General features: G+C 44.3%; 1 protein-coding gene across 1 annotated transcript in view; it reads left to right on the top strand.

The window, feature by feature from the left end:
- LOC144762990 (uncharacterized) overlaps positions 1–13,718 on the top strand; it is a 318,770-nt gene that overhangs the window by 75,341 nt on the left and 229,711 nt on the right. Inside the window, exon 5 of the mRNA XM_078648303.1 lies at positions 6,652–6,798. Coding sequence (XP_078504429.1) covers positions 6,652–6,798 — 147 coding nt within the window. The remainder of the gene's footprint in view (positions 1–6,651; positions 6,799–13,718) is intronic.

Here is a 13,718-nt window from a genome sequence, read left to right as displayed (position 1 = left end):
CTTTTCGGCCCACATGTTTTGTTTCGTTTCTGCTGCCTCCCACCTACACAGCGGCGGCAGATTACCACAAGACAAGGATAGTTAGAGGTGTCTTCAGCAAAGAAGACACTGTAGGACAAGAATTTGGGGCTTCGTAAAGGGTTTTCTGCCGTTCTGGGGACCCATGGGTAACAGCAGGAACATAAGGCAATTGACAAGGGTGGTTGAATCCACCGTGGTTGAAACTGCCGGTGCCCTTAGTAACTTGACTGCTGAGCTCCAGTCGGATCGTTTTATGACCCTTCAGAACAGGGTCGCTTTAGATGTCATACTTGCAGACCGAGGTGGGGTATGTAAATTGATCCAATCGAGTTGCTGTGTTTTCATTCCAGATAACACTCCAACAGTGTACCAGGACATCTCCAAACTACATAAGATTTCCGAATCTATTCATGTGGATAAAGGAGATTGGTCGTTAATGGGATGGTTCTGGGAAATGATATCCGCCTGGGGATGGAAAATTCTGATGGTCTTAGCCATTCTTTTCCTGTTTTGTCTATGCGTGCAGTGTGCTCCCGCAATATGTGGCCTCTGTGCTACATCATGTGTAAGGAAACCTGTATCAAGAGACAAGCTAAGTACTAGGATGATGTTACAGCAACATCTCAATGACTTTAGAAATATAGACCTGGACTCAGATTAGCATGAGGATAGGTTAATTGCCTATGTAAGGGCAAAAGGAGGGTTTGTAGTTCTGAAAATTCTGGACTCGTGTAATAAACTTTGTCAGTGATTGCACAGTATTCAAGGGCAGGTATGAATGTATTAAGTCAATGCTGGAGTGAGTGCTGTGAGCATGCAGAAATGCGGTTGTATTGGAGCAGGTGAGAGTTCCACATTCTCTACACATCGAATATGACAAATCTGAAGGCCCATTGTAAGAGATGTTTTGCGTTTGTACAGCGTTGATGGGAGGGGATCTCTGTGGAATCACTGTCGGGAGCTAAGACTGCGTTAAAGCCTCCCCCTATTATCGTCAACCCTTAGTGACAGGGCCGACAATAATGTCGAGAGCTCTCGAAAGGAATACTTGCCAGTTGCCTGGTGCACATATGTTGAAACAAGATTAAGGGTATGACCACTCAGTGTTACTGTGAGGGCCAAAAATTTCCCCAGGGGAACTTTAGGTAGGAATGGTATAAGAGGATTGCTACGCCATGGAAGCCTCGTGTAAATTTGTGTGGAAAACCCTATCATACCCTAGATGCCTCAGGAACAGGCAGTGATTCCCCAGAAGACATGTGTTCAAGGCATATGTGCTGCAGATTACACACTATGCATTGATGGCCACCTAGTGTTGCACCCGGATGTTTGCAGTTTGTTTTGTTGTAGAAAAGTCTTTGGAAGTCACGGGATAGGTGACTCCTCCTTTTGATGATACTGTGCATGGGCATCGGCTCCATCCCCATATTGTTTTTTTCCGCCACCGGGCTCGGATGTGTTTTCAGCGCTCCGTGTTGAAACCGATTTCCTCCGGCGCACAATCCTCACCAACTTACAAAACTTAGTTTGAACGCTTTCCAGTCGACACTACTCTTCAACATCGAGTATCTTGAATCCGGTCGTCGTCGACGGCCTTTCGGCCTAGCTAGGCCTCGACTCCAGCTCATGGAAAGGACGCCTTTTAAAAAGTGTCCTCAATTTGGGTCGAAGTTTCCCCACACCGACCTTCATGAAGTGTGCAACCTCTGCCTCTCTCCAGGGCACGAGGCAAAAGACTGTTCAGCTTGTGGCTCTTTCCGCTCCAAAAAGACTATCCGATACCGAAAAGCGAGGAGAACAATGGCTTAAAGATCTTCAGCTCGGATTCCGGACGACATCTTCGAGGAAGGCGTCAACATTCCAGAACAACATGACGTTGACAGCAACTCCGAGGCAGAAGATTCCGATGTCGAGCACATCACTCCAGCGCAGCGTTTCGTAAGTAAGACGTCGACCCCGACCGTTCCTGGACACACCCAAAGAAGGCCCCGGTCACACCCCCGCCCACGGGCTCGGGTGCACACCAACACTCTGCTTCTACTGCCCCACCATCGGGCCCGGCTACAAAGCCAATTAAGCCTTCAGGCGACTCGGGCTCGAGGACGCCTTCACACAGTGCCGGTGCTCATATACCGGCACCGAAAAACACAACGGCACCGACTACGCCTACATCTAAACCGTCGGCGCCGAAACATACTCCTTCGGCACCGAAACCCTGGTCGGAACCAAGCTCACCCGCTTTGGATTCCAAAAAACAATCGGAACAGAAAAAGCCATCGGATCCGAAGAAACCGTCGGATCCAAAAACCAATACCGGAACCGAAAAATCCTCGGAACCGAAAAAAGCTTCCGACCCGAAAAAGACTCCTGCTTCCCCGGTAAAAGACATTGTCAAGAAACAAAAACAAGCCGCTTCGGTGCCGAAACCTTCCTCCACACCAAAAGATCGACCTCCTGCGGAGGATTTGCCTTATCCAGACCCTGCTCAAAAGACTCTAGCTAAGGATCCAATTACTGGACACTTAATTTTGGCTTCAAAAAAGCGACCACTGGACACACCAGCTCCAGCTCCGCATTCAAAGAAGAAGGACATGGCTACCTCTCCCTTAAGACTGCCTTCCCCTTCTCTTTCACCTGTACCATCACCACAGCCTCCCATACCACAGCATTCCCCAGCATCCTCTATCATAACAGACAGGGATGATAGCTCTGATGATATGGGTGGTAACATACCTGATCCAGCCACGCCTACAGGATCCCCTGACCCGTGGGATGATTATACCACCCCAGATGTCCCAAATGTCCCTCAGGATGACATATACCCCTCAAGGCCTTCCCCACCAGAAGACACTATAGGATTTAATGAATTAATTTACAGGGTTGCTCAATATCATGGGGTAGACATACATACAGACCCTGTTGAGGAAGACTTCCTAATGGATACGTTTGATAACACACAAAGGTCCTCATCCATTTTACCGATGCTTAATGGAGTGTTCAAGCATGCTCCTGAAGTCTTTAAGGACCCAGTCAGAACTCGAGCCATTAACCCTTGTATAGAGAAAAAATATAAAGCAGCCTCCTGAGACCAAGCATATATTAAAGGTCCAGTACCACTAGACTCACTTGTAGTTTCCAATACACACAAGAGAGCAAACTCACAAACATCAGGTGATGCTGCACCACCAGATAACCAGTCTAAGCTACTTGACGCATCAGGAAAAAGAACAGCGTCTCAAGCAGCAAACATGTGGCGTATCGCCAATACACAGGCATTATTAGCCAGATATGACAGGGCACATTATGATGAGCTAGAGTCATTAATGAGGCACCTCCCTGACAGGTACAACGATAGAGCAAATGAGCTTATCCAAGAGGGGAAAAACATCACAAACACCTCTATTCGGTGTGCCCTCGAAGCAGCAGATACTGCCTCTAGGGCAGTTAACACCAGCGTTTTACTATGCAGACACGCCTGGCTACGTATATCAGGGTTCAAACCTGAGGTACAAAGTGCCATTCTTAATAAACCCTTTGATGAGCAACACCTATTTGCACCCAACGTAGATGTATCACTAGAGAAAATGAAAAAGGATACAGACACTGCCAAATCTATTGGAGCCCTGCAGTCGCATGCTCCCAGACGTTCATTTCTTCGCTCATCCTATCGAGGTGCCACCAGGGGATATACTTCAGACACAGCTTTTACCTCGTACAAAGCCTCTACAAGTCCACCTACAGTAAAGGCTACCAAAGGACACAAACTTTTCGTAAAACAAAACACATTTTTGTGTCTTTTTCACCGCCACATAAAGGCAACCCTATATCGAAATCAGGATCGCCAGATGGATTGTTAAATGCATACAAATATGTTACCAAAAGGCAAAACGTACTTCAACAATTTCTCCAAAAGCCCACTCAACAAGAAAAATAGGGGCTTCAATGGCATTCTTAGGGAGCATTCCCTTAGATGACATATGCAGAGTAGCTACATGGCTTACACCGCACACATTCACAAAGCATTACTGTGTAGATGTGAAAACTAAACAACAAGCCACTGTGGGCCAGGCTGTAATAAAAACACTGTGTCAAACTGCAACAGATAGGGGTGGTCGCCGCTAGGTGTGGGTACTGCTATACAATCTATGCATAGTGTGTAATCTGCAGCTCATATGCCTTGAACGGAAAATGTTACTTACAAGTATGCTTCTGTTCTTGGCATGTAGAGCTGCAGAGTTACACTCGCCCACCCGCGTCCCCAGCTACCTTTATCTGTTCCAGTATTATCTTAATTAGATACAAATTACATGGACATCACTACTACTTGTACAGCTCCATCACTTCCCTAATGGCGAAAAACAATCTGGGGATGGAGCCGATGCCCATGCGCAGTATCATCCAAAGGATGAGTCACCTATCCCGTGACTTCCAAAGACTTTTCTACAACAAAACAAACTGCAAACATCTGGGCCCAACACTAGGCGGCCATCTATGCATAGTGTGTAACTCTGCAGCTCTACTTGTCAAGAACAGATGCATACTGGTAAGTAGCATTTTCCTTCTTGCAGCAGTAAAGCATTGGGAAGGAACAGTTGAGAGTATTTTAGAACTGTGGTGCATTTGGCACAGTCTATGTGCCCGTTAAAGTTCCACAAAAGGATATGGAGAGGCTTAAAGTCAAGTTAAGGCACTGGCATGGCTGAGATTGTTGAGGATGTTGGGTGTATCCGTCTGGGGCATGGGTAGGCTACCAGGCGTCGGGCTCACGGACTAGGAAGGGAGATGCCTCTGGGCCAAGCGACCTGTAAGTGCTCAGTGGAAAATTGTTGTTCCACAAGCTGAACTAAGACAGAAAAAAGGCAAGAACATAAAACCTGAGTCCCCAGCTTTCCCCTATACCAACCTCCCACCCCATACTTTATTCCTTGAAGCATCTGTGGCCCTAAAAAGAAAACTAAAAGCCAACACTGTGAACTTCGGAGTGGAGTGTTGGACCCTTCCTAGCTGCAGGATCGTGAAAGTTCAGGAGTTTGGGACAGTCCATACGTGCTCTCCTGTGGCCCAGGTTCAGGACTCCTACAGGGTGTCAAAGAAGTAAGAGACAGGAGCCTGTATGGAAGGTTGAGATCCCAGAGCTTTTGCATTGCTTTTGTATAAGAGCGATGTTGGGCTTGCACCTCTTTGCTGTAGTCAAGAAGATCGATATCTCGTTCCCTTGGTAGGAGAGGGTGGGCAGAGAATGGGCCTCCTGCAGGATAGTGTCTCTGTCTTTAAAGATGAGCACTCAGCCGATCATTGGTCTGTGTGGGGCCCTAGGAGAGGTCTGGGCACGAGAGCCCAGTGAGCCTGCTCCACAGCAAACCATTCTGAGAAGCGATCCTAGGGCATCTACGATCTAATCCAGCTCTCCAAGAAGGTCACAGCTAGCGTTGGTTCCACTCTCTCTGGAATGTCAATGAAGCCTAGAATGTTCTGGCAGGAGTGATTTTCAGTATCCTCAGCCAGTCAATGAAGCTCAGCGGTGTGGGTCAGTAGCCTGGAGACTTGCACCTTCAGTTTCCCAACATAATCTTCCACCAAGGATGTGCAGGATTCCACATCAGAGATCCTGGCCGTCGTGTTTATTGGGGTCTTGTCTGGTGAGAACCAATGTCGACAAGCAATTCCCCTATCTTGGTCTCGACAAAGTCCTGAGAGGAATGGATAGCCTGGAGGATGGTGGACAGATCTCACTCCATTAAAGGATTTTTAGCCGGGATGGCGTCTTCAGAGGTGGAGCAACCTGTGATATACTGGTCTTTGCAGGTTTGAGATGGAGGAAGTTTTAATAGTTTATCCTTGCCCATGGTGAGCACATGGGGAGGGAGATGTTCCCCATTGAGGTAGACCAATTCAAAGAGGAGGTAACACCTCTTGGTCAGGAGACCATTGCATAGGCTAGGGAGGGCAGGGTCAATACTCCTCTTACACTCCACCAGTGCCCAACTAGGAACCAGTTCCACTATATGTGGCCGCAGGGAAGGCAATGGCGTCTCGATGTCATCTCGATCAGGCAAATATGGATGGTAACCTGTCGTCTTAGGGGCTTCGTGGTGCTATGGAGTCCAAGAAGCCTCAAGAGCGATGCACCGCAAGGATCCTCAGTCCAACACCTCAAAGTCTGTCATGGCTGCCAGGTGTCTTGTGCATGATCCACTACCAGGCTGCCTTCCTCCCAGTCCATGGGGTCTAATCCTTGTATGGGGAGCAAGACCTTAGCACTTGGATGGAAGTCTACACATCAGGAGCCACGGGGGGGGGTAGAGCTGAGTACCGGGGGCCAGGGTATGCAACCAGGAAGTCCCCCAAACGAATGGGGGGTTCTACCTGGGACTGTGATGAATGGAGGATGTGATGTACACATCTCTTTTATTTGCTATGTTAATAATTTCAACCAGGGATTGAAACTGGTAAGTCCTGATTTCATAAGGTGTTCTGAGACTTATAGGATGCTTTTTGCTACTGAAAATCTATGTGCGACAACATTGTGCCATTCTCATATGCAATTTAAGGTTGGTTATGTATTTTTCTGCTGGTGATTAATTTGCATCATAAGCTCATTTAATATTTCTGCAAATGTTTTACTGACAGAAAAGCCAGGTGACTGCCCTAAGGTAAATTATACCTGCCTAATCGATCCTCTGCCCAGACATTGCAACAATGACGGGGAGTGTGGTGGGATCCAGAAGTGCTGCCAGCAATCCTGTGGCTTTGATTGTACAGACCCCGTATCCCCAGGTACAGTACGAGTGATTGACTGTCTACGAACAAGACACAGATTCAGTGCTCAGACCCTATCACAGGTTGTTAGATAATGCAATGTTTTGATGTGCACACCCTAGATATCTGTTTGGAAGCCCAAAGCTGAATCTCAATGATCATTAGTCCGACCTTTGAATTTACTAACATTGTAACACAGTTACCAAATGCTCTCCTAATTGTAGCCCTGTTGAAAGTTTTGGAAAGCACATAGATACTGTACATAGAGTATTGCTCGATTTTAAAATGCACGCTCTTCTATTCCAAACTAGTGCATGGTATTCTTCTGTTAGCTCTGAACCGGATCATAGAGCTGCACTTTGCACGGAGTAGAGAAGAGAAAAACTTCATTATAAGAAACGATGCCCATTCCTACACTACAGTGTTTCCAAAGGCGCGTGCATTACTCACCAGCCCATCGCACTGCGAAGTGAGGGATTTTCCCCTAACATTTAACCAATATCTCTTCACCACGTTCAACAATTGGTACTCCAATTTGTTCATTAATCATCGAAATGTTTAGTACACTTGCTAGAAGTCACTCAAAATCACTGCAAGTACAGCAGCTTTCTCATTGGTGTTTTATTGTTTACTTTTCAACTGCCTTCAGCGTGCCCATCCGGGCTTCAACTTAAGCATGTAGAGATATATAATTCATATTCCAGACCGAACACAATTCCTCCCAATGCATTTCAGCCTCTCTTTAGACCTTTGTCAGTGGTAACTGAAAGAAACAGAAAAAGAACATTTAAACCTGTTGTTCAAAACATAATTGAATCGGACCCTTCTATACTTGTGCCATTGAAATCATATGTTTTGGTTTTTTGCACCCCTCCCAGTTTGTGAAACAACATGCCCAACAACATTTTCTCCATTTTCATTTAAAAAATACCTGAAACCAGTGCATTCCAGACAAACAATATCAGCATTTAAACTAATTATTAAATACAACAGACCAATCCGCCAAAGTGCTAAAAGTCCTTGCTTCTGCCAAACATTAACCCCTTCCTACCTCCTGGTTACCAGTCTAAATCCTAATGACAATCTGTCTTTCCCAAACCCGTAATAGTGACTACTCTGCCTTGAATGCCGCGGTCTGTGACCTTATCGCCTGCTCTACGTTCTCTCCCTCTACGATAACTGCGTGTTCTCTTTCTCTTATCTTCACATCAGCTGCTAAGCTCACCCACCTGAATCCTTTCTATTTATAGCCAATTGAGCCGATCTTATCCTGACCATTCCAACACCACAGCATGAGTACCGTTACACTCTTCGACACTCATAAAAGCAGTAATCCCACCTCAAAAGCATGCAGCAGCCTGCAGAACCCACCTAAGTTAAGACATACTGCTCAGCAATAAAAGTATACCGCCAATCCAGGCTGCAACAAAGAGTTATTTCAGTCAGTCAACAAAAGAGATGAATTGCCATCTTAAGAACAGGCGAGCAACCGTAACTAAAGAAAGAAAGTGTGGTACTGATAGAGATCGCAGGTCACCCGGCCAATAATTTCACCATACTCGTACCAGACCCATATTTTTCCACTTTATCATATACATTAATCGCGTGACCTAACACTCTACTACCAGTAACCCTGGTTCCTTCCTATTTATTTCTATTGTACCCGACTTACCAATCCACCGTTACGGGTACCTATGACCACAACGGATCAGGGAGCTAGCTGTAAAAGAAAAGACAGGCAAAAATACAATACCGACTTTTATCTCTTCTGTATTCATCAAATAACCACAGACTACTGGGAAGTTTTAAAAAGTTTATCTTAGAAATCAGATTCTGAGAGTATGCAATTTACAACGAGAAAACAATCTATAATCAGAATAATGAAGAGCACATAACCATATAAAAAGAAAACTAAGGCAACCATTTAGGAGTCTATAGGAAAGTAATAACAAAGCGATATGCTAAATAGATTTCGGAAATAGATCACGAACTAGAATTTTACTGTTTAGAGACTACTTCAAAGTAAAAAGATTGGAAATCCTATACATCTATAGGAGGGGGAAAAAGTGGAACACGCTATAGTTCTAGCATTATTACGTCCAAATCAGATTGCAGGAGAAAATTATATACCATATTTATGATTCATAAACAGTGTGGAGAAAATGTGTTCTAAAAGGTAGGGAAACATAGGGTCATGCTAAGGAAAATATACGGTATGACTTTTATAGTAGGTTGCGGAAAGCATGGAAAATTAACGTATGCAAAGAAATGTCTTTATTAAAGCAAAGACAGAAAATAGAGAGTGCAGTATAGAGTTCTTAGCCCTATATAATTACCTAGAATGGTGTGCAGACCAACCCTGGCCACGGATCAGTCAAGGACAGGAAATACCCCAAGTAAGGACAGTCATCTATGGGACAGTAGGTGCAGATTGGACACCCCCGGACAGGACAGGAAAACCAGATTAGGATCAGGACAGGACCACCAAGGCACGACCAGCACCCGCAGTTTGGAAGCAACGCCTGCGCTCCACCCTCTCTGCAGCTATCAGTCAGAACCCCGATTGGGTTAGCGAACTCCCCAGCAAAGTGCTCCGCCAGCACTTAAGGTTTAGTAAAACCTTAGAGTCTATGGTCAAATTTGGATAGAGTGCTCTGCAGCGCTCTGTATTCAGTCACCTATTGAGTGCGTTGGGTCAGTGACAGGTCAGCTATTCAGACAAGTCGGACAATTTCTCTAGCTAAACCTAGGCTAGTTATACTGTTTTCGGGTCAGTGTACCACCCCCCAAATGTTGCAAGTGTCAGAATCCCCAATTTCGATTGGTCCCTAAGTAGGATAGGCTAACACACCAATCACAATTTACGTCTACAAGCCGAGTTTTACATATTTTGGAACCGCCTATTGAATTTGGGGTTCCCATGACCGATTCTACAGAATACAATAGGAAAAATTACATTTGTTTCGAATGTGACATTTTTTAGCTTCTCCGGCTGGGTGAAGGTGCATCTTCCCAGGCACGTCTTGGCAGGGACCTTCAGTTGGCACCCTGTCAATGCCACCGGCAGAATACGGTCATGCGCAGAACATCATCTTAATATGGAGTCTTGAGCCTTGCATCAGACCCTCAATACCACGGTACATGGAAAGTAAGCGAAAACAAATTAAAACATAGAATATAAATGATTTCACTGCATACCATGAGTTGCTACTTTATACTCCTTAAATTGAAAATTATACTATGGCATTATAGTTAGTGCAACAGACAAGAACACAAAAGCATTTGCGCAAGCTTCACCACGTTAGGACACAGACAACCATTTTAGACGCAAGTACGCATGCGCACATTTTCCCACCAGAACTGCAACTACGTCACGTCACGTGAGTGTGACTAACGCATGCGCAGAAGAAACCCATCAAGCGGCGGCCATTTTTAAGGACACTGTTAATTGTATTAGTAAACACATAGGCAAGTGTCACTACAACACTCAAATATAAAGATAACGGAAAATTAGTAAGACGTACAGGATGAATTATAGGACTAAATGTTATTCGAGGTTCTTGATGTCAAGCAAGTCGCGTAATATGCAAAATCTTGCTTCATCAATCCCCTCTTTGATGATATTTACTATCATCACAAACTAATGGAACCAGATGCCAACTTTTCAAACTTTGTGCATTTCCATTTCTTCCAACATTCGATTCAGTTTCTCTTTCTCATCTTTATCAGGGTGAGAATTTTTCATCTTTTTGTAAATCTGATTATTTAAGTCTTCCAATTCAAGTTCATCCACACTCCGTTTCACACCTCTCTTATTCACAGCGTATTTCTTTGTGTGTTTGCGGCATTTGCAACAGACAAATATGAGAAATATGACAAAACCTATCACTCCAATTGGCATCAGTACCTTAAACAATAAACCTTTACCTAAATTAGCAAACCAATGACCTACAGCGGAGAGACCATCAGTAAGTCTCTTCCAGGCACTATCAACCTCCAGTGGTTTGAGTTCTTTTTCCAAATTTGTAATGTTCTTCACATATTTTTTAATTTGTACACTTTTGTCCGGTATGTAAGTACAACAATGTTGCGCTTTCAACATCCGGCAGACTCCGCCCTCTTTTGCTAATAAGGTGTCAAGCGCAAGTCTGTTCTGCAAAACCATTGATCTGATCGCAACCATTTCGGTATTGACCAGCAGGAATCCATGAGCTGTGTCAGTAGACAACACATCCACTATTGTGGATAATTTGCAAATTCTGTGTGTGTTCAGAACCACTCCCACTCCAGGTATCAGTGCACTAAAAATACTACCCATTATTTCACCTACGCTTTCTCTTTTACTACGCACTAAGCCATTAGTGTTTTCATTGCTTCCAGCAATTTCCTTCACATGGTATATTTTCGGGAAGACAATGCCAAAGTAGCAGCTTCCATACCAGTGATCCGGCAATTTGAAATAAGCCTTGTTTCCACATATATAATAAATTCCGGGAAACACAGGTTCTGACCCATTTTTGAAACCCCAACCTCCAATTACCTTGTAATTGTGCTCACATTGACTGGAACCAATGAAAATGTTATTATATTAGCTAGTCTTTTCGCGGTGAAGACAGAGTTTCCCTTTTCTTTCGAAATCCAGCAACAAAGCAGGACCACTCCCACCATTTGAGGTGCTTTCCATGTTTTCAGCCCATTTAGGAGTTTTCTGTCTTTTATCATTTGCTTTCTTTGGAAACTCTCCCTTCTTTTCTCTGCCATGTTTAGAAACATTTTTTCTTGTTCATGTAATGAACAGGTCAAGTTATCTCTGGGTGCTTCATTTAAGTCTATGGTACCTGTAGTCAGAAAATATTCTCCCATATAACGTGTAACGTCACTTTTAGTATGTACAGGATTCAGATTTCCACGTATGGGAAGTTCAGAAAATATCACGCCAGAGTTAGAGTAGTAGTACTGTAACGGTCCTCTTTTATAAAACAAGCTAGCTAAAATGCTACAGGAAATTCCATAGGTCAAAGGTAGGTTATGATAAGTCACGCCTTCAGCTACAGAAGTAGGTAGCTTCATGCAGACATAGCAGTCTTCTATTTCCATAGTTTCTACATAATGTACTAAAAGGTTAGCGAATACATTTAAATGTGTCTGGTTCTTAACTCCGTGATAATGTAGTCCTTCCTCATCTGATGCTTCTAAGTCTCGTTTTGTTTGTCTGAGTGCTTTTTCACGTCTTTCTACACTTCGTGTTGTCAGTTCTTCAGTGTCAGTGGTCACAGTCTGTGTAGGGTCAACATTAGTATTTTTGCTCACCATATAAGGAATGAAAACTGTTAGTCCTATCCAAATTATTAACACTATAGCTATGCTACATATACATACTCTGCAGCATGTTTTACAACAACTGCGTCTAGGCCTTCCATTCACATTTGAATCAGACATTTTCGTTCAGAAGAAGATTTCAACCCCTCTTTGTAACTTTGCACGGGTAGCTTACACTGCGCAAATTCAGGTTGGTTCGTCTTCTTCGGCAGAATAATCAGCTGTCTGTTCTTCATCACTTTCGTCAGTTATATCAAGATCCTCAAACTCTTCCAAGATCAAATATGTCCATTCAGGATCTTGGTATTTCTCGTTCAGTCTTTTTATTCGGTCACTTCTTCTTTTGGAGCTTTCTCCAGCTTGATCTGCAATACGAGGACTTTTCCTACTTTCTGCAAGTTTCTCCTCTACTGTTTTTATTCTTAGTCTCAGTCTCTTAATATATCTGGGTTCGATATTTTTCTTTTTCCTGAGTCTTTTAGCTGGCACTGTGTTTTGGCTTTCTTCTAATGTTCTTTTATTGTCATTTGCTTGTGGCACTTCTGATTCTTCCCTTCCTGTCTGACTAGTTCCAGGTCTTATCTCTATTTCTTCTGCCTGGTCACTAAGCTGGCCTTGTTCAGGTGTATACTGGATTTGGCTTTTGGGCGTTTCTATTTCTGTGTCCTGAACACGTTCTTCTAGTTCTAACTGATCCTGTTCAAGCACTTCGATCCCTTGATTTTCTTCTGCTCGAACTTTTACACTAGTTCTGGTCTGTCCCTTTTCGACTTCCGGAGTTTGTGGAGGTGTGTCGATCACTTGCTCTGTCCCTGTCTGACCTTCTTCTTCCTCAGACTTGACATGAATCTCAATAATCTGAGGATCTTTGCCTGTGCCTATCTCTTCCTCTCTACCCCACTCTCTATCTTCGTAGGTTTGACTTCTTGTTCTGATTGGGTCATTAGTCAGGTCGATTATGGGTATCCAATCATCTTGACTGGTGCTCGGTTGTTCGTCATCAGCTACTTCAGGACCAACGTCTGCAGACCCCTCAGCTGGACAACCTTCAGCGTCAGTTTTCTTGTTTGGAATCACCTTCTGTGTATGGCTGGCATGGATCCACTTAGGAACGCTGGCACACTTCACCGCTGTCGTGGTCACCAGTATCACTTGGCGTTGTTTTCCCCACTTCGGTGCAAGGCAACTTGTACGAGTATGCTTCTTTATTACGACCCAATCGCCTGGAACCAATTCATGGACTGGAGTCGTTGGGTTTGCGACGGCGTCTTCCCCAATCTGGCGAGAGATAGAACGCACTTGGTCACCCAGTTGCTTGCAGTACTCAAGTACTAAATCATCAGAAATGTTTAGCAGTTTATGTCCTGGTACCCATGCTTGTCTCATCACTATTCCCATCAGGATCTCATGAGGGCTCAGGCCTGTTTTTCGGTCTGGAATACTTCTAAGTCCCATCAGAACAAGAGGCAAAGCATTTATCCAGTTCATGCCTGTAGATTCACACATTTTTCCTAGTCTCGATTTTATAGTGCCATTTATTTGCTCCACCACTCCAGAAGCCTCTGGACGATATGCACAGTGCAGCACCTGTGTGATCTTGAATGCTTTACAGAGTTGCT

Source organism: Lissotriton helveticus, chromosome 6 (assembly GCF_964261635.1).
Source record: "Lissotriton helveticus chromosome 6, aLisHel1.1, whole genome shotgun sequence".
NCBI classification, from domain to species: Eukaryota; Metazoa; Chordata; class Amphibia; order Caudata; family Salamandridae; genus Lissotriton; species Lissotriton helveticus.
This window is presented reverse-complemented; position numbering and strand designations above follow the sequence as displayed.